This window comes from Scyliorhinus torazame, chromosome 7 (assembly GCF_047496885.1).
Source record: "Scyliorhinus torazame isolate Kashiwa2021f chromosome 7, sScyTor2.1, whole genome shotgun sequence".
Classification (NCBI taxonomy): Eukaryota; Metazoa; Chordata; class Chondrichthyes; order Carcharhiniformes; family Scyliorhinidae; genus Scyliorhinus; species Scyliorhinus torazame.
This window is the reverse complement of record NC_092713.1, coordinates 7,471,198-7,493,546: the sequence shown is the minus strand read 5'-3', so window position 1 is coordinate 7,493,546 and position 22,349 is coordinate 7,471,198. Positions and strand designations below refer to the sequence as shown.

The window sequence follows — 22,349 nt, the reverse complement described above, 5'->3', positions numbered from 1 at the left end:
GAAACCTTTGTCTCTTCGTTTCCCAATAATTACAGTCACAAGGTTTGTAAGTTGAAACACAATTACTGTTTATTTATAACGAGAACGAATAAGAACTGTACACAGCTGCTTAATGTAGAGGTAACTCCCTCAGCAACCGTTCTCTCAACTTATTCTCATTCACACCAAACACAATCTGGTCCAGAATCAGGGAAGATTCCACCGCAGAGAAATTACAGATTTCAGCTTTTAACTTTGCATCAGTGATGAAATGATCTATGGACTCTTCTGTCTACTGTAAACGTGATCTAAACACATAGCGTTCATAAGTTTAATTCATTATGGGGCTGCAATATGCATCAAATTACTTTAACATTTTTACCATCTTCATCATTTGCAAATTCAAACACAGCAATTGCTTCAGGCTCTGCCTCTCTTAGGAGCATCGTTTTCTTGCGAGAATCTGATTGAGCTTCTAAACTTACTGCAGTAAGAAACAGATTAAGTTTTTGAACACACGCCAGTTGCTATTCACATTAGCATGAAATCTGAGACTCATTGGTGGCTTCAGGGACTCCATTCTTGCAGCCTGCAAAATCTTCAAATCTCTGTGGACCTCATGGCAGGCTTGTTTTTTTTCCTCAATGTTTAATACCATCCAACCCTGGTACCATGTAATGTACTTGCCGGATGACCTGATTTATATTCCAAGAACACTTGTCGCTAAAGCTATAAATGTTTTATTAACATTAACTGTTGCTAAATTTGATACAAAACAACAGATGAATAACAGTAAGATCAAACACAAGCAACCCTGTGGCCTGGTTTAGCACAGTGGCTTGTAACGCAGAACAAGGCCAGCAGCGCGGGTTCAATACCGTACCGGCCTCACCGAACAGGCAGCGGAATGTGGTGACTAGGGGCTTTTCATAGTAACTTCATTGAAGCCTACTCGTGACAATAAGTGATTATTATTATTTTATTAACCTCTCTCCAGCTTTCTCCAGCCAGTCTGAGGGGGTTACCTGACACTAACATTCACTTATATACTAGTGAAACTCCTAGTGGTCAGTCGGTGAATCACAACACAACCATGATATCACTGCAACACACACACTCACTCATGCACAAACACACATGCCCACGGCATTTACACACACACCCACACACACATCCCACACACACACAAATACAGAGGCACACTGACAATCACATTAAACCACACACACAGAAATACACATACAGGCATTCACAAATACACACACACGCAAACAGACAAACAGGCACACACACACGGTACAGTAGCACAGTGGTTAGCACTGTTGCTTCACAGCTCCAGGGTCCCAGGTTCGATTCCGGCTTGGGTCACTGTCTGTGCGGAGTCTGCACGTTCTCCCCGTGTCTGCGTGGGTTTCCTCCGGGTGCTCCGGTTTTCTCCCACAGTCCAAAGATGTGCTGTTAGGTCATTTCGACATTCCGAATTCTCCCTCCATCTCTCCGAACAGGCGGCGGAATGTGGCGACTAGGGGATTTTCACGGTAACATCATTGCAGTGGTAATGTAAGCCTACTTGCAACAATAAAAATTATTATTATATACGCAAACACATACACACAAACACACACACATACAGACACACATGTACACACGCACTCAAATACCAGATACATAAACACAGATTCGCACGCACACACTCACTCATACAAGTGCTTACACACAGATTCACATGCACACTTACAGACACAAACACATGCACACAAAAAAACAAACACACATTCACTCATGCACACACACACACAGATTCACACACCCACACACACTCACACACACAAACACACACACACAGATTCGCACACACACACAGCACACACATGTACACACATTCATCTCATACTCACACACAGATTCACACGCATACATACACACCCACACGCACTCACTCACACACACACAGATTCACACACATTCACTCACACACTCACACACACATGCACAGATTCACTCACACACACACAAAAACACACGCACACACTCACACACTGATTCACACGCACACACACACACACACACACGTTAATGTTGCAGATTGAGGAACAAAACAATCAGCAAAAACAAGGGAATTTACAAACTCCAATTAGCGAGCCGGAGGCACTGAGGGAGATTCAGAGCTGGGCGTTAATGCAGCAAAGTTGTGTCACATCGAAACTCACCAGCCCAATTAATGGGAATTATATTGGGAATTCAAACTGATTCAGCATTAAGACAGGAAGTGATTTATTCAGCCACAGGCTGAGCTTTACACATCAACATTATTTAATATTGTGTATTGGGAGCAAATACTCAGATGGATGTCACACTGAGCTACAACACACTGACAACAAGGAAATGTTCCGAGTGAGACTGCGCTCCAAATACATTCTATTAGACAGTATGTGTATAATCGGAAGATAGATTTGCATTTATATAGCACCTTTACCCACTGCAGGATGTTCTGAAAAACATTCCGGCTGATTAAGTGGAGGCACCGTTGTGATGTCGTAAATACCTCTGACAGTGCAGCGCTCCCTCAGTACTGACCCTCTGACAGTGCGGCACTCCCTCAGTACTGACCCTCTGACAGTGCAGCACTCCCTCAGTACTGACCCTCTGACAGTGCGGCACTCCCTCAGTACTGACCCTCTGACAGTGCAGCACTCCCTCAGTACTGACCCTCTGACAGTGCGGCACTCCCTCAGTACTGACCCTCTGACAGTGCAGCACTCCCTCAGGACTGAACCTCTGACAGTGCAGCACTCCCTCAGTACTGACCCTCTGACAGTGCAGCACTCCCTCAGTACTGACCCTCTGACAGTGCGGCACTCCCTCAGTACTGACCCTCTGACAGTGCAGCACTCCCTCAGTACTGATCCTCTGACAGTGCGGCACTCCCTCAGTACTGACCCTCTGACAGTGCAGCACTCCATCAGTACTGACCCTCTGACAGTGCGGCGCTCCCTCAGTACTGACCCTCTGACAGTGCGGCACTCCCTCAGTACAGACCCTCTGACAGTGCGGCACTCCCTCAATACTGACCCTCTGACAGTGCGGCACTCCCTCAATACTGACCCTCTGACAGTGCGGCACTCCCTCAGTACTGACCCTCTGACAGTGCGGCACTCCCTCAGTACTGACCCTCTGACAGTGCGGCACTCCCTCAGTACTGACCCTCTGACAGTGCGGCACTCCCTCAGTACTGACCCTCTGACAGTGCGGCACTCCCTCAGTACTGACCCTCTGACAGTGCGGCACTCCCTCAGTACTGACCCACTGACAGTGCGGCATTCCCTCAGTACTGACCCTCTGACAGTGCGGCACTCCCTCAGTACTGACCCTCTGACAGTGCGGCACTCCCTCAGTACTGACCCTCTGACAGTGCGGCACTCCCTCAGTACTGACCCTCTGACAGTGCAGCACTCCCTCAGTACTGACCCTCTGACAGTGCGGCACTCCCTCAGTACTGACCCTCTGACAGTGCGGCACTCCCTCAGTACTAACCCTCTGACAGTGCGGCACTCCCTCAGTACTGACCCTCTGACAGTGCGGCACTCCCACAGTACTGACCCTCTGACAGTGCGGCACTCCCTCAGTACTGACCCTCTGACAGTGCGGCACTCCCTCAGTACTGACCCTCTGACAGTGCAGCACTCCCTCAGTACAGACCCTCTGACAGTGCGGCACTCCCTCAGTACTGACCCTCGGACACTGCGGCACTCCCTCAGTACTGATCCTCTGACAGTGCAGCACTCCCTCAGTACTGACCCTCTGACAGTGCGGCACTCCCTCAGTACTGACCCTCTGACAGTGCAGCACTCCCTCAGTACTGACCCTCTTACAATGCGGCACTCCCGCAGTACTGACCCTCTGACAGTTCAGCAATCCCTCAGTACTGACCCTCTGACAGTGCGGCACTCCCTCAGTACTGACCCTCTGACAGTGCGGCACTCCCTCAGTACTGACCCTCTGACAGTGCGGCACTCCCTCAGTCCTGACCCTCGGACACTGCGGCACTCCCTCAGTACTGACCCTCTGACATTGCAGCACTCCCTCAGTACTGACCCTCTGACAGTGCGGCACTCCCTCAGTACTGACCCTCTGACAGTGCAGCACTCCCTCAGTACTGACCCTCTTACAATGCAGCACTCCCGCAGTACTGACCGTCTCAAAGTGCAGCACTCCCTCAGTACTGACCCTCTGACAGTGCGGCACTCCCTCAGCACTGACCCTCTGACAGTGCAGCACTCCCTCAGAGCTGACCCTCTGACAGTGCGGCACTCCCTCAGTACTAAACCTCTGACAGTGTGGCACTGCCTCAATACTGACCCTCTGACAGTGCCGCACTCCCTCAGTACCTACCCTCTGACAGTGCAGCACTCCCTCAGTACTGACCCTCTGACAGTGTGGCACTCCCTCAGTCCTGACCCTCTGACAGTGCGGCACTCCCTCAGCAGTGACCCTCTGACAGCGCAGCACTCCCTCAGAGCTGACCCTCTTACAATGCGGCACTCCCTCAGTACTGACCCTCTCACAGTGCTGCACTCCCTCAGTCCTGACCCTCTGACAGTGCGGCACTCCCTCAGCACTGACCCTCTTACAATACAGCACTCCCGCAGTACTGTACCTCTGACAGTGCAGCACTCCCTCAGTACTGACCCTCTGACAGTGTGGCACTCCCTCAGTACTGACCCTCTGACAGTGCAGCACTCCCTCAGTACTGACCCTCTAACAGTGCAGCACTCCCGCAGTACTGACCCTCTGACAGTGCAGCACTCCCTCAGTACTGACCCTCTGACAGTGCAGCACTCCCTCAGTACTGACCCACTGACAGTGCGGCATTCCCTCAGTACTGACCCTCTGACAGTGCGGCACTCCCTCAGTACTGACCCTCTGACAGTGCGGCACTCCCTCAGTACTGACCCTCTGACAGTGCGGCACTCCCTCAGTACTGACCCTCTGACAGTGCAGCACTCCCTCAGTACTGACCCTCTGACAGTGCGGCACTCCCTCAGTACTGACCCTCTGACAGTGCGGCACTCCCTCAGTACTAACCCTCTGACAGTGCGGCACTCCCTCAGTACTGACCCTCTGACAGTGCGGCACTCCCACAGTACTGACCCTCTGACAGTGCGGCACTCCCTCAGTACTGACCCTCTGACAGTGCGGCACTCCCTCAGTACTGACCCTCTGACAGTGCAGCACTCCCTCAGTACAGACCCTCTGACAGTGCGGCACTCCCTCAGTACTGACCCTCGGACACTGCGGCACTCCCTCAGTACTGATCCTCTGACAGTGCAGCACTCCCTCAGTACTGACCCTCTGACAGTGCGGCACTCCCTCAGTACTGACCCTCTGACAGTGCAGCACTCCCTCAGTACTGACCCTCTTACAATGCGGCACTCCCGCAGTACTGACCCTCTGACAGTTCAGCAATCCCTCAGTACTGACCCTCTGACAGTGCGGCACTCCCTCAGTACTGACCCTCTGACAGTGCAGCACTCCCTCAGTACTGACCCTCTGACAGTGCGGCACTCCCTCAGTACTGACCCTCTGACAGTGCGGCACTCCCTCAGTCCTGACCCTCGGACACTGCGGCACTCCCTCAGTACTGACCCTCTGACAGTGCAGCACTCCCTCAGTACTGACCCTCTGACAGTGCGGCACTCCCTCAGTACTGACCCTCTGACAGTGCAGCACTCCCTCAGTACTGACCCTCTTACAATGCAGCACTCCCGCAGTACTGACCGTCTCAAAGTGCAGCACTCCCTCAGTACTGACCCTCTGACAGTGCGGCACTCCCTCAGCACTGACCCTCTGACAGTGCAGCACTCCCTCAGAGCTGACCCTCTGACAGTGCGGCACTCCCTCAGTACTAAACCTCTGACAGTGTGGCACTGCCTCAATACTGACCCTCTGACAGTGCCGCACTCCCTCAGTACTGACCCTCTGACAGCGCAGCACTCCCTCAGAGCTGACCCTCTTACAATGCGGCACTCCCTCAGTACTGACCCTCTCACAGTGCTGCACTCCCTCAGCACTGACCCTCTGACAGCGCAGCACTCCCTCAGAGCTGACCCTCTTACAATGCGGCACTCCCTCAGTACTGACCCTCTCACAGTGCTGCACTCCCTCAGTCCTGACCCTCTGACAGTGCGGCACTCCCTCAGCACTGACCCTCTTACAATGCAGCACTCCCGCAGTACTGTACCTCTGACAGTGCCGCACTCCCTCAGTACTGACCCTCTGACAGTGTGGCACTCCCTCAGTACTGACCCTCTGACAGTGCAGCACTCCCTCAGTACTGACCCTCTAACAGTGCAGCACTCCCGCAGTACTGACCCTCTGACAGTGCAGCACTCCCTCAGTACTGACCCTCTGACAGTGCAGCACTCCCTCAGTACTGACCCTCTGACAGTGCGGCACTCCCTCAGTACTGACCCTCTGACAGTGCAGCACTCCCTCAGTACTGACCCTCTGACAGTGCGGCACTCCCTCAGTACTGACGCACTGACAGTGCAGCACTCCCTCAGTACTGACCCTCTGACAGTGCGGCGCTCCCACAGTACTGACCCTCTGACAGTGCAGCACTCCCTCAGTACAGACCCTCTGACAGTGCAGCACTCCCTCAATACTAACCCTCTGACAGTGCGGCACTCCCTCAGTACTGACCCTCTGACAGTGCGGCACTCCCTCAGTACTGACCCTGTGACAGTGCGGCACTCCCTCAGTACTGACCCTCTGACAGTGCGGCACTCCCTCAGTACTGACCCTCTGACAGTGCGGCACTCCCTCAGTACTGACCCTCTGACAGTGCGGCACTCCCTCAGTACTGACCCACTGACAGTGCGGCACTCCCTCAGTACTGATCCTCTGACGGTGCGGCACTCGCTCAGTACTGACCCTCTGACAGTGCGGCACTCCCTCAGTACTGACCCTCTGACAGTGCGGCACTCCCTCAGTACTGACCCTCTGACAGTGCGGGACACCCTCAGTACTGACCCTCTGACAGTGCGGCTCTCCCTCAGTACTGACCCTCTGACAGTGCGGCACTCCCTCAGTACTAACCCTCTGACAGTGCGGCACTCCCTCAGTACTGACCCTCTGACAGTGCGGCACTCCCTCAGTACTGACCGTCTGACAGTGCGGCACTCCCTCAGTACTGACCCTCTGACAGTGCGGCACTCCCTCAGTACTGACCCTCTGACAGTGCAGCACTCCCTCAGTACTGACCCTCTTACAATGCGGCACTCCCGCAGTACTGACCCTCTGACAGTGCAGCAATCCCTCAGTACTGACCCTCTGACAGTGCGGCACTCCCTCAGTACTGACCCTCAGACAGTGCAGCACTCCCTCAGTACTGACCCTCTGACAGTGCGGCACTCCCTCAGTACTGACCCTCTGACAGTGCGGCACTCCCTCAGTCCTGACCCTCGGACACTGCGGCACTCCCTCAGTACTGACCCTCTGACAGTGCAGCACTCCCTCAGTACTGACCCTCTGACAGTGCGGCACTCCCTCAGTACTGACCCTCTGACAGTGCAGCACTCCCTCAGTACTGACCCTCTTTCAATGCAGCACTCCCGCAGTACTGACCGTCTGAAAGTGCAGCACACCCTCAGTACTGACCCTCTGATAGTGCGGCACTCCCTCAGCACTGACCCTCTGACAGTGCAGCACTCCCCCAGTACTAAACCTCTGACAGTGTGGCACTGCCTCAATACTGACCCTCTGACAGTGCGGCACTCCCTCAGTACTGACCCTCTGACAGTGCAGCACTCCCTCAGTACTGACCCTCTGACAGTGCGGCACTCCCTCAGCACTGACCCTCTGACAGTGCAGCACTCCCTCAGTACTAAACCTCTGACAGTGTGGCACTGCCTCAATACTGACCCTCTGACAGTGCTGCACTCCCTCAGTACTGACCCTCTGACAGTGTGGCACTCCCTCAGTACTGACCCTCTGACAGTGTGGCACTCCCTCAGTACTGACACTCTGACAGTGCCGCACTCCCTCAGTACCTACCCTCTGACAGTGCAGCACTCCCTCAGTACTGACCCTCTGACAATGCAGCACTCCCTCAGTACTGACCCTCTGACAGTGCAGCACTCCCTCAGTACTGAGCCTCTGACAGTGCAGCACTCCCTCAGTACTGAGCCTCTGACAGTGCAGCACTCCCTCAGTACTGACCCTCTGACAGTGTGGCACTCCCTCAGTACTGACCCTCTGACAGTGCGGCACTCCCTCAGTCCTGACCCTCTGACAGTGCAGCACTCCCTCAGTACTGACCCTCTTACAGTGCAGCACTCCCGCAGTACTGACCCTCTGACAGCGCAGCGCTCCCTCAGTACTGACCCTCTTACAGTGCAGCACTCCCGCAGTACTGACCCTCTGACAGTGCAGCACTCCCTCAGTACTGACCCTCTGACAGTGCAGCACTCCCTCAGTACTGACCCTCTGACAGTGTGGCACTCCCTCAGTCCTGACCCTCTGACAGTGCGGCACTCCCTCAGCACTGACCCTCTGACAGGGCAGCACTCCCTCAGAGCTGACCCTCTTACAATGCGGCACTCCCTCAGTACTGACCCTCTCACAGTGCTGCACGCCCTCAGACCTGACCCTCTGACAGTGCGGCACTCCCTCAGCACTGACCCTCTTACAATGCAGCACTCCCGCAGTACTGACCCTCTGACAGTGCAGCACTCCCTCAGTACTGACCCTCTGACAGTGCAGCACTCCCTCAGTACTGACCCCCTGACAGTGCAGCACTCCCTCAGCACTGACCCTCTGACAGTGCAGCACTCCCTCAGAGCTGACCGTCTGACAGTGCGGCACTCCCTCAGTACTGACCCTCTGACAGTGCGGCTCTCCCTCAGTACTGACCCTCTGACAGTGCGGCACTCCCTCAGTACTAACCCTCTGACAGTGCGGCACTCCCTCAGTACTGACCCTCTGACAGTGCGGCACTCCCTCAGTACTGACCGTCTGACAGTGCGGCACTCCCTCAGTACTGACCCTCTGACAGTGCGGCACTCCCTCAGTACTGACCCTCTGACAGTGCAGCACTCCCTCAGTACTGACCCTCTTACAATGCGGCACTCCCGCAGTACTGACCCTCTGACAGTGCAGCAATCCCTCAGTACTGACCCTCTGACAGTGCGGCACTCCCTCAGTACTGACCCTCAGACAGTGCAGCACTCCCTCAGTACTGACCCTCTGACAGTGCGGCACTCCCTCAGTACTGACCCTCTGACAGTGCGGCACTCCCTCAGTCCTGACCCTCGGACACTGCGGCACTCCCTCAGTACTGACCCTCTGACAGTGCAGCACTCCCTCAGTACTGACCCTCTGACAGTGCGGCACTCCCTCAGTACTGACCCTCTGACAGTGCAGCACTCCCTCAGTACTGACCCTCTTTCAATGCAGCACTCCCGCAGTACTGACCGTCTGAAAGTGCAGCACACCCTCAGTACTGACCCTCTGACAGTGCGGCACTCCCTCAGCACTGACCCTCTGACAGTGCAGCACTCCCTCAGTACTAAACCTCTGACAGTGTGGCACTGCCTCAATACTGACCCTCTGACAGTGCGGCACTCCCTCAGTACTGACCCTCTGACAGTGCAGCACTCCCTCAGTACTGACGCTCTGACAGTGCGGCACTCCCTCAGCACTGACCCTCTGACAGTGCAGCACTCCCTCAGTACTAAACCTCTGACAGTGTGGCACTGCCTCAATACTGACCCTCTGACAGTGCTGCACTCCCTCAGTACTGACCCTCTGACAGTGTGGCACTCCCTCAGTACTGACCCTCTGACAGTGTGGCACTCCCTCAGTACTGACACTCTGACAGTGCCGCACTCCCTCAGTACCTACCCTCTGACAGTGCAGCACTCCCTCAGTACTGACCCTCTGACAATGCAGCACTCCCTCAGTACTGACCCTCTGACAGTGCGGCACTCCCTCAGTACTGAGCCTCTGACAGTGCAGCACTCCCTCAGTACTGAGCCTCTGACAGTGCAGCACTCCCTCAGTACTGACCCTCTGACAGTGTGGCACTCCCTCAGTACTGACCCTCTGACAGTGCGGCACTCCCTCAGTCCTGACCCTCTGACAGTGCAGCACTCCCTCAGTACTGACCCTCTTACAGTGCAGCACTCCCGCAGTACTGACCCTCTGACAGCGCAGCGCTCCCTCAGTACTGACCCTCTTACAGTGCAGCACTCCCGCAGTACTGACCCTCTGACAGTGCAGCACTCCCTCAGTACTGACCCTCTGACAGTGCAGCACTCCCTCAGTACTGACCCTCTGACAGTGTGGCACTCCCTCAGTCCTGACCCTCTGACAGTGCGGCACTCCCTCAGCACTGACCCTCTGACAGCGCAGCACTCCCTCAGAGCTGACCCTCTTACAATGCGGCACTCCCTCAGTACTGACCCTCTCACAGTGCTGCACTCCCTCAGTCCTGACCCTCTGACAGTGCGGCACTCCGTCAGCACTGACCCTCTTACAATGCAGCACTCCCGCTGTACTGACCCTCTGACAGTGCAGCACTCCCTCAGTACTGACCCTCTGACAGTGCAGCACTCCCTCAGTACTGACCCCCTGACAGTGCAGCACTCCCTCAGCACTGACCCTCTGACAGTGCAGCACTCCCTCAGAGCTGACCGTCTGACAGTGCGGCACTCCCTCAGTACTGACCCTCTGACAGTGCGGCTCTCCCTCAGTACTGACCCTCTGACAGTGCGGCACTCCCTCAGTACTAACCCTCTGACAGTGCGGCACTCCCTCAGTACTGACCCTCTGACAGTGCGGCACTCCCTCAGTACTGACCGTCTGACAGTGCGGCACTCCCTCAGTACTGACCCTCTGACAGTGCGGCACTCCCTCAGTACTGACCCTCTTACAATGCGGCACTCCCGCAGTACTGACCCTCTGACAGTGCAGCACTCCCTCAGTACTGACCCTCTGACAGTGCAGCACTCCCTCAGTACTGACCCTCTTACAATGCGGCACTCCCGCAGTACTGACCCTCTGACAGTGCAGCAATCCCTCAGTACTGACCCTCTGACAGTGCGGCACTCCCTCAGTACTGACCCTCAGACAGTGCAGCACTCCCTCAGTACTGACCCTCTGACAGTGCGGCACTCCCTCAGTACTGACCCTCTGACAGTGCGGCACTCCCTCAGTCCTGACCCTCGGACACTGCGGCACTCCCTCAGTACTGACCCTCTGACAGTGCAGCACTCCCTCAGTACTGACCATCTGACAGTGCGGCACTCCCTCAGTACTGACCCTCTGACAGTGCAGCACTCCCTCAGTACTGACCCTCTTTCAATGCAGCACTCCCGCAGTACTGACCGTCTGAAAGTGCAGCACACCCTCAGTACTGACCCTCTGACAGTGCGGCACTCCCTCAGCACTGACCCTCTGACAGTGCAGCACTCCCTCAGTACTAAACCTCTGACAGTGTGGCACTGCCTCAATACTGACCCTCTGACAGTGCGGCACTCCCTCAGTACTGACCCTCTGACAGTGCAGCACTCCCTCAGTACTGACCCTCTGACAGTGCGGCACTCCCTCAGCACTGACCCTCTGACAGTGCAGCACTCCCTCAGTACTAAACCTCTGACAGTGTGGCACTGCCTCAATACTGACCCTCTGACAGTGCTGCACTCCCTCAGTACTGACCCTCTGACAGTGTGGCACTCCCTCAGTACTGACCCTCTGACAGTGTGGCACTCCCTCAGTACTGACACTCTGACAGTGCCGCACTCCCTCAGTACCTACCCTCTGACAGTGCAGCACTCCCTCAGTACTGACCCTCTGACAATGCAGCACTCCCTCAGTACTGACCCTCTGACAGTGCAGCACTCCCTCAGTACTGAGCCTCTGACAGTGCAGCACTCCCTCAGTACTGAGCCTCTGACAGTGCATCACTCCCTCAGTACTGACCCTCTGACAGTGTGGCACTCCCTCAGTACTGACCCTCTGACAGTGCGGCACTCCCTCAGTACTGACCCTCTGACAGTGCAGCACTCCCTCAGTACTGACCCTCTTACAGTGCAGCACTCCCGCAGTACTGACCCTCTGACAGCGCAGCGCTCCCTCAGTACTGACCCTCTTACAGTGCAGCACTCCCGCAGTCCTGACCCTCTGACAGTGCAGCACTCCCTCAGCACTGACCCTCTTACAATGCAGCACTCCCGCAGTACTGACCCTCTGACAGTGCAGCACTCCCTCAGTACTGACCCTCTGACAGTGCAGCACTCCCTCAGTACTGACCCCCTGACAGTGCAGCACTCCCTCAGCACTGACCCTCTGACAGTGCAGCACTCCCTCAGAGCTGACCCTCTGACAGTGCGGCACTCCCTCAGTACTAACCCTCTGACAGTGCTGCAGTCCCTCAGTACTGACTCTCTGACAGTGTGGCACTCCCTCAGTACTGACCCACTGACAGTGCGGCACTCCCTCAGTACTGACCCTCTGACAGTGCCGCACTCCCTCAGTACCTACCCTCTGATAGTGCAGCACTCCCTCAGTACTGACCCTCTGACAGTGCAGCACTCCCTCAGTACTGAACCTCTGACAGTGCAGCACTCCCTCAGTACTGAGCCTCTGACAGTGCAGCACTCCCTCAGTACTGAACCTCTGACAGTGCAGCACTCCCTCAGTACTGAGCCTCTGACAGTGCAGCACTCCCTCAGTACTGAGCCTCTGACAGTGCAGCACTCCCTCAGTACTGACCCTCTGACAGTGTGGCACTCCCTCAGTACTGACCCTCTGACAGTGCGGCACTCCCTCAGTACTGACCCTCTGACAGTGCAGCACTCCCTCAGTACTGACCCTCTGACAGTGCGGCACTCCCTCAGTACTTACCCTCGGACACTGCAGCACTCCCTCAGTACTGACCCTCTGACAGTGCGGCACTCCCTCAGTACTGACCCTCTGACAGTGCAGCACTCCCTCAGTACTGACCCTCTTACAGTGCAGCACTCCCCCTGTACTGACCCTCTGACAGTGGAGCACTCCCTCAGTACTGACCCTCTTACAGTGCAGCACTCCTGCAGTACTGACCCTCTGACAGTGCAGCACTCCCTCAGTACTGACTCTCTGACAGTGCAGCACTCCCTCAGTACTGACTCTCTCACAGTGTGGCACTCCCTCAGTCCTGACCCTCTGACAGTGCGGCACTCCCTCAGCACTGACCCTCTGACAGTGCAGCACTCCCTCAGAGCTGACCCACTGACAGTGCGGCATTCCCTCAGTACTGACCCTCTCACAGTGCTGCACTCCCTCAGTACTGACCCTCTGACAGTGCGGCACTCCCTCAGTACTGACCCTCTGACAGTGCAGCACTCCTTCAGTACTGAGCCTCTGACAGTGCAGCACTCCCTCAGTACTGAGCCTCTGACAGTGCAGCACTCCCTCAGTACTGACCCTCTGACAGTACAGCACTCCCTCAGTACTGACCCTCTGACAGTGCAGCACTCCCTCAGTACTGACCCTCTGACAGTGCGGCACTCCCTCAATACTGACCCTCTGACAGTGCAGCACTCCCTCATTACTGACCCTCTGACAGTACAGCACTCCCTCATCACTGACCCTCTGACAGTGCAGCACTCCCTCAGTACTGACCCTCTGACAGTGCGGCACTCCCTCAGTACTGACCCTCTGACAGTGCAGCACTCCCTCAGTACTGACCCTCTGACAGTGCGGCACTCCCTCAGTACTGACCCTCTGACAGTGCAGCACTCCCTCAGTACTGACCCTCTGACAGTGCGGCACTCCCTCAGTACTGACCCTCTGACAGTGCGGCACTCCCTCAGCACTGACCCTCTGACAGTGCAGCACTCCCTCAGTACTGACCCTCTGACAGTGCGGCACTCCCTCAGTACTGACCCTCTGACAGTGCAGCACTCCCTCAGTACTGACCCTCTGACAGTGCGGCACTCCCTCAGCACTGATCCTCTGACAGTGCAGCACTCCCTCAGTACTGACCCTCTGACAGTGCGGCACTCCCTCAGTACTGACCCTCTGACAGTGCAGCACTCCCTCAGTACTGACCCTCTGACAGTGCGGCACTCCCTCAGCACTGATCCTCTGACAGTGCAGCACTCCCTCAGTACTGACCCTCTGACAGTGCAGCACTCCCTCAGTACTGACCCTCTGACAGTGCAGCACTCCCTCAGTACTGACCCTCTGACAGTGCAGCACTCCCTCAGTACTGACCCTCTGACAGTGCAGCCCCCACCGCGAGCTTGCTACGAATGTCCTGAGCTTGGGTTACTTTCAGTTGAACAGTGTGATGAGGCGTGTTGTCCATTGTCGTCTCTTTTGTTTGCCTTGGCAATAGAGCCCCTGGCCGTGGCGTTGTGATTGTCGACTGGGTGGCGGGATAGAGACCCTGGGGAGGACGGGAGCACAGGGCGTCTTTCTCTGCGGATTATTTGCTTTCTGTATTTCAAGGATCCACTCTCTAATGCTGCGGAGATAATGAGGCTTCTGAGGAGTTTTGCCTCCTTGTCGGGGTGTAAGCTGAATTTGGGCAAAAATGAATACTTTCCGGTGAATTCCCCAGCGGGGGGAGTTGATCTGGGGAAGTTGCCATTTTGTCGGGCCAGGATCGGTTTCCGTTATCTGGGAATCCACGTGGCCCGCGAATGGGCCTCGATCCACACACTTATCTCCGCTGGTCTGGTGAATTGGGTCAAGGCCGACTTTGCAAAGTTGGGATGTCCTCCCTCTGACCTTGGCGGGCAGGGTGCAGACTGATAAATGCGGCACGGTTAGCACGGCGGTTAGCACTGCTGCTTCACAGCGCCAGGGTCCCGGGTTCGATTCCTGGCTTGGGTCACTGTCTGTGCGGAGTCTGCACGTTCTCCCCGTGTCTGCGTGGGTTTCCTCCGGGTGCTCCTGTTTCCTCCCACAAGTCCCGAAAGACGTGCTGAATTGGACATTCTGAATTCTCCCTCTGTGTACCCGAACAGGTCCCGGAATGTGGCGACTAGGGGCTTTTCACAGTCACTTCATTGCAGTAAGCCTACTTGTGTCAATAATAAAGATTATTATTATTATTAAAATGAACGTCCTGCCGGGGTTTTTGTTGTTGTTTCAGTGTCCCCCAGTCTTTCCCCCAAAATCTTTCTTTTGTAGGGTCAATAAAATGGTATCTTCCTGTATTTTGGTGGGCAAGACCTCACCGATTGGCAGATCATTCCTACAGAGAGAGAGAGAGAGAGAGGCAGTGGTGCGTTTGGCGATATCTATGGGCAAATATTGAGAAGTTGCGGGGGTGGTTTAGGGATCCAGAGTCTATATGGAGGTGGATGGAGGAGGGTCCGAGTCTGAGGGCCCAGGTCACTGCCCTGCTTCCGTTTTCCCTTCAGAATTCACCATGAGCCTGGCAGTGGGAGCCACTCTGAGGATTTGGGGGCAGTTTAGGCAGCTTTTTAGGCTGAGCCCCATTTCAATGTTGCCCCCTATTTGCAGGAACCATTTGTTTGTGCCGTCTGGCTTGGATTCATCTTTCAGGGTTTGGGGGAGGGGTTGAAGAGGTTTGGGGACATGTTTATTGAAGGGAGGCTCGCTGGTATGGAGAAGTTGTTGGAGGGGTTCCAGCTCCCAAGAACAAATGTATTCAGGTACTTGCAGGTTCACGATTTTTTGCAAAGCAGATTCCTTCATTTCCCCCGGCACCGTCACCTTCGCTCTTGGGTGCTGTCTCGGACCGAGCTGGGGGAGGGGAGGATTTCAGATATCTATGGTTGGATCCTGTCGACAGAATAGGCTTCGTTGGAGGAAGTAAAGAGAAAGTGGGAGGTGAGCGGGGTCTGGTTTGTGATGGGAGGGGTGTGGAGTGAGTCTCTTCACAGGGTCAACTCCACCTCCTCTTGTGCTGAGCTCAGCCTGATCCAGTTCAAGGTGGTACCAGGGTGGGGGGCACAGGGCACAGTGGTGACCAGGGTGGGGATGCACAGGGCACAATGGTGACCAGGGTGGGGATGCACAGGGCACAGTGGTGACCAGGGTGGGGGGCACAGGGCACAGTGGTGACCAGGGTGTGGATGCACAGGGCACAATGGTGACCAGGGTGGGGATGCAGCGAGGGGCCCAGCGAATCAAACGCACATGTTTTGGTCTTGCCCTAAACTTGCACATTTCTGGGTCTCCTTTTTCAGCACCATGTTAGGGATTCTGGGTATTCAGCTGGAGCCCTGCCCGTTAGTGGCTAATTTTGGTGTATCGGACTCGCCGGTGCTGCAGACGGTGGTGAAGGTGGACGTCCTCGCCTTCGCCTCATCAATACCCCGGAGGGGCTGGTTTAGCACAGGGCTAAATCGCTGGCTTTTAAGGCAGGCCAGCAGCACGGTTCAATTCCCGTACCAGCAACCCCGAACAGGCGCCGGAATGTGGCGACTAGGGGCTTTTCACAGTAACCTCATTGAAGCCTACTCGTGACAATAAGCAATTTTCATTTCATTTCAATGTTGACAAATGTGAGGTTATCCATTTTGGTAGGAATAACAGCAAAAGGGATTATTATTTAAATGATAAAATATTAAAACATGCCGCTGTGCAGAGAGACCTGGGTGTGCTAGTGCATGAGTCACAAAAAGTTGGTTTACAGGTGCAACAGGTGATTAAGAAGGCAAATGGAATTTTGTCCTTCATTGCTAGCGGGATGGAGTTTAAGACTAGGGAGGTTATGCTGCAATTGTATAAGGTGTTAGTGAGGCCATACCTGGAGTATTGTGTTCGGTTTTGGTCTCCTTACTTGAGAAAGGACGTACTGGCACTGGAGGGTGTGCAGAGGAGATTCACTAGGTTAATCCCAGAGCTGAAGGGGTTGGATTACGAGGAGAGGTTGAGTAGACTGGGACTGTATCCGTTGGAATTTAGAAAGATAAGGGGGGATCTTATAGAAACATATAAGATTATGAAGGGAATAGATAGGATAGTTTTGGGCAGGTTGTTTCCACTGGCGGGTGAAAGCAGAACTAGGGGGCTTATGGAATTCCTTGCCCAGTGAAGCAGTAGAGGTTCCTTCATTAAATGTTTTTACGATTAAGATAGTTTTTTGAACAATAAAGGGATTAAGGGTTATGGTGTTGAGTCCACAAAAGATCAGCCATGATCTCATTGAATGGCGGAGCAGGCTCGAGGGGGCAGATGGCCGACTCCTGCTCCTAGTTCTTATGTTCTTATGTTCTTAGTTCTGCTCGGGTGGAGGTCCCCGAAACCGCCAAGTGCCTCAGCCTGGCTAAACGATCGGATGGAATTTTTGTATCTTGAGAAGGTTACGTACACCATGAGGGGGTCAGTGGACGAGTTTTATTTGAGGCAGCCTTCTCATCTCCTTCTTCAGGGAATTAGTCACCGTCAGTTTCTAGGGTGGGGTTTGGTGTTTGAAATGAAAATGAAATGAAAATCGCTTATTGTCACAAGTAGGCTTCAAATGAAGTTACTGTGAAAAGCCCCTAGTCGCCACATTCCGGCGCCTGTTCGGGGAGGCTGGTATGGGAATTGAACCGTGCTGCTGGCCTGCCTTGGTCTGCTTTAAAAGCCAGCGATTTAGCCCTGTGCAGAAGGAGGCCATTCGGCCCATCGAGTCTGCACCGGCTCTTGGAAAGAGCACCCTACACAAGGGGAAGGACAGTATGTGAATTGTCCCACATGTACAATGGGCCGAATGGCCATTTCTGTGCTGTAATCATTCAATGATTCTACTGACTCCAGCTGGGGTCAATCAGAGTCTTTTCCGGATTTCGCTACTTCCTGATACACGCTCGGGCTCTGTTAATGAAGCCCAGGATCCCATCAGTTTTATTAACTGCTTTGTTAACCAATCCTGGCACCTTCAAAGATCGGTGCACAAACCCACTTTTGCAGAGTTTGTGTGGTGCTTCCCAGCCCATAGTGAGGATCTTGGTGTGTAAGGTGTGTGTATTTCTTTCACCTCAGAGAGATTGTTCCTCTTTTACAATAAAGTTCCAGCAGCCGGCACTTTGGTGATTTTAAAAATAAAGATTATTTATTATCTCACAATTGCCCTGGATGTTTGCATCGTAACAACTCAATCACTTTTTTCACTCACACCACGCAGATTGGATACAGATTAAGTTAAAGGTGCATTAATAAAAGTGGAATTCATAATTCAATCGCTATGCAGGTCTGGTGTCTTCTCAGTTGAGTTGATCCTTTAGCTGGAGTGAAAGTCTTTTTGAAACAAAGGATTCTCATAAAGCTGCAAATCCTCTTGTGGATAGATAGCCAGGAGATTGGTTCTTAGGTGGACTTGGTGTATTACAGAATTTTGGCCGAATTAGAAGACTTTCAGCTATGATGGTTCAACAGTTTTGGATGTTTCTGGCCATTTGTATCTATCATGGCTCTATTTGCTTTATTCACTGCATTTTAAACTATAGTCCCTGAAAGCCAGTTTCAGTCACATGAATGTGGGGTTAACTGTCCAGACCACCATGATACAATAGTAGATGACAACAGCCATTCACTCTTATCTGTCCCCAAATTAACTCAAATATTCTCCATAATTAATATGATACTCAGAGACCAACAACCCAGGGATCCCATATTCGTCAGAGGCTGCTTCATCCGTACACATTGAGATATTTCAACTCTACAGGTGACTGCAAAGTTCCCTTATTCAGATCCATGTTTGACTAAATATTGGCCGCACAATCTAGCACTGGCCATAGTTCAAATGTCCATAGTCACATGATACGTTGCAGCCATATGAAGAAGTGTTATGGTCACGTTGCAATATCCTCATGTTCTCCTGAGCGTGACATCTCTCTGCTCCTGCACCCCCATTTAAAATTCAAACATTTAGTTTGTATTGTCTCTCTTCATTCTTATACCAAATTATATTGCCTCACACCTCTCTGCATTGAATCTAATTTTATAACCTGTCCGCCCCTTCCTCCCAATGCCTTCTTGAAGTCTATCATCATTTCTTTCACTTTTTAATTAAGTTTCATGTCATCTGCAAGTTTCAAAATTGTGCCCTGCACACCCAAAACCAAGTAATTAATCTATATCAGAAACAGCAGTGGACAGAATACTGAACTTTGGAAAACTCCATTCTGGCCCTCCAATCAGAAAAAAATCCAACCGTTTACAATAACTCTCAACCTCCCATCCTGGAGCCAATTTTATATCCATGCTACGACTGCTGTGAATGTGAAATAAAATAGAATCTTATTGCACAGAACTGGGCCATTTGGCCCATCATGATGTGCCGGTTCTTTAAAAAGGCATAAGAGCGAGGAGCAGGAGCCATTCAGCCCCTCCAGCCCCCTCCGCCATTCAACACGATCATGGCTGATCTCCTCTCGGCCTCAACTCCACCGTCCTGCCCGGTCTCCATAACCTTCAACCCGTTACCACTTAAAAACCTGTCTAACTCCTCCTTTAGTTCACTCACTGTCCCAGCATCCACCGTGCGCTGGGGTAATGAATTCCACAGATTCACAACCCTTTGGGAGAAGTAATTTCTCCTCATCTCTGTTTAAATTTGCTGCCCCTTATCCTAAAACTATGACCTCTCGATCTCGATTGCCCCACAAGAGGAATCATCCGCTCTACATCTACTTTGTCAATATCTTTGATCATCTTATATACCCCAACTAGATCTCTTCTGATTCTTCCAAACTCTACAGAGTATAGGCCTAAACTGCTCAATCTCTCTTCATCATACTATATTCCTTTAGCCATAAAGGGCAAAATTCCATTTGCCTTCCTTATTACCTGCACCTGCAGACTAGTTTTCTGTGATTCATGCCCAAGGACACCCAGACCCCTCTGCATGAAGCACTCTGGGGGTTCTCTCCATTTACATAATAAGTTGCCTTTCTATTTTTTCTACCAAAATGGATAACCTCACACTAATCCACATTAAACTCCATCTGCCAAATTTTGGTGCACTCACCTCATTTATCCATATCTATTTGTAAATTTATTTCCTCATTGCAACTTACTATCCCACCTATTTTAGTGTCATCTGCAAATTTGGCTGTAGAACCTTCTATCCAAGTCATTAATATAGATTGTAAATAGCTGGGACCCAAGGACCGAACCCTGTGCCCTCCCCCCCACTAGTCATATCTTGCCATCCAGAAAAAGACCCATTTATCCCGACTTTTGTCGGTCAGCCAGTCTTCAATCCCAGCTAATAAATTACCCCTAATCTCCTGTGATCTAACCTTGTGTATTCAGAGTTGTTCCAATTCATCCTAAATCCCAACTTGTCACCACACCACCCTGAAAATGAGTCCTCTTCGAGAGAGTATCCAATTGCTTTTTGTAAGTTCCTCTGGAATGTTTCCATCACACTGTCAGATGGTACATTCCAGATCTTAACAATGAAGAAATTTCCCCTCATCTCCCCCTCTGCTTCTTTTCCCGATTCTCTTCAATCTGTGTCCCTCTGGTTACCCTCCCTCCTGTCACTGAAACACTTTCTCCTCACTTACTCCATCAGAACTCTTGCTGATTTTGAACCCCTCGATTCAATCTCCTCTGAACCTTCTCTGCTCCAAGGAGAACGATCCCAGCTTCTCCAGTCTCTCCGCATTAACTGAAATCCCACATCCCTGCTCCCATTCCAGTAAATCTCCTCCACACCCTCCCCAAAATTGAGGTGCCCAGAATTGGACACAATGCTGTGAACCAGTGTCTTGTCAAAGTTTCGCAAACCTCCTTGACTTTGTATTCAAATACCCCAATTTAACAAACCAAGTATAGCATAGGCTTTCTCAACCGTCTTATCAATTTGTCGTGCCACAGTCAAGGATTGTAAGTATGCAAACCCCAGGTCCCACTCCTTTTGAGCCTTGCAAAATAATATGCTATTACATTACATGTTGCTCCTCCCAAAGTGCAGCATCTCACACTTAGTCACATTAAACTCTGCCCTTTGCGTCAGTCTATGTCCTCTCTAGTCTGCTGCAAAATGAAATCTGTGGGATCATACTGTGTGCAATTTGGCTGCTGCACTTTTTGCTACACTGAAAATACAGCATTAATATGACAGCGTCGAAATTCATTCGAAATTTTCAAGAATTCATTTATAACATTGAGGGATAACTTCCTCGACAAGTCTTCTAGTTAACATCACTCGCACATCAAATATTTAGTGATAAACTAACTGCATAATTAGCATTTATTCACTTCTATAGAGCATAACAAAACACAAATGCTCAGAGAAAGGTTTCCAATTTTGCACTTCCAGACAAGAGGCTAGCTCACTGACGGCAAGATAGTAAGCAATTCCTGCAGCGTCCTCATGGCGGACACATTTCCAATGTTCGACTTGATAAGAGAAAATGAGCTCCTTTCGAAACAGCCCCAGATACGCGGAGGAGCCAGGAGAATGGAAAGGTAACAGTGCGATGAGCGTGTGTACGGTCCTGCGGCCCTGGGTTAGATGCTCCACCAGGGAGGCTGGTGTCCGGACTTTCTCCTTGTCTCCGCCCTGGAATACAAACAGCCAAGATTGGCAAGCTGAAGAGAATTGAGACACGGAGAGGAGGTTCAGTCACGTGGAGCGACTGGCGAGGCTAGGATAGTTCACTTTAGAGCAGAAACAATCAAAGGAGATTTAATCGAGATGTTATAAGTGGTCCAAATAGAGTAAGTAAGGAGGCTTTTCCAATGACAGGAGGGAGAGTATCCACAGGTACACAGACTGAAGGAAATTTGCAAAAAATGCTTCATGGGCTGATAATAGGAATTTTGTTCACAATTTAAGTTGTCTGTCAGGGGTTCAGTACTGAGGGAGTGCTGCACTGTCAAAGGATCAGTACTGAGGGAGCGCTGCACTGTCAGAGGGTCAGTACTGAGGGAGTGCTGCACTGTCAGAGGGTCAGTACTGAGGGAGCGCTGCACTGTCAGAGGGTCAGTACTGAGGGAGCGCTGCACTGTCAGAGGGTCAGTACTGAGGGAGCGCTGCACTGTCAGAGGGTCAATACTGAGAGAGCGCTGCACTGTCAGAGGGTCAGTCCTGAGGGAGTGCTGTACTGCCAGAGGGTCAGTACTGAGGGAGTGCCGCACTGTCATAGGGTCAGTACTGAGGGAGCGCTGCACTGTCAGAGGGTCAGTACTGAGGGAGTGCCGCACTGTCAGAGGGTCAGTACTGAGGGAGTGCCGCACTGTCAGATGGTCAGTACTGAGGGAGTGCTGCACTGTCAGAGGGTCAGTACTGAGGGAGTGCCGCACTGTCAGAGGGTCAGTACTGAGGGAGTGCCGCACTGTCAGAGGGTCAGTACTGAGGGAGTGCTGCACTGTCAGAGGGTCAGTACTGAGGGAGCACTGCACTGTCA

The 22,349-nt window shown here is 52.7% G+C and overlaps 1 protein-coding gene across 1 annotated transcript in view; it reads right to left on the bottom strand.

Annotated features, from left to right (window-relative positions):
* Positions 1–18,053: 18,053 nt before the first annotated feature.
* erich3 (glutamate-rich 3) overlaps positions 18,054–22,349 on the bottom strand; it is a 129,801-nt gene continuing 125,505 nt past the window's right edge. The window contains exon 14 of the mRNA XM_072512836.1: positions 18,054–21,502. Within this exon, the coding sequence (XP_072368937.1) occupies positions 21,451–21,502 (52 nt within the window). The 3' untranslated portion in view covers positions 18,054–21,450. The remainder of the gene's footprint in view (positions 21,503–22,349) is intronic.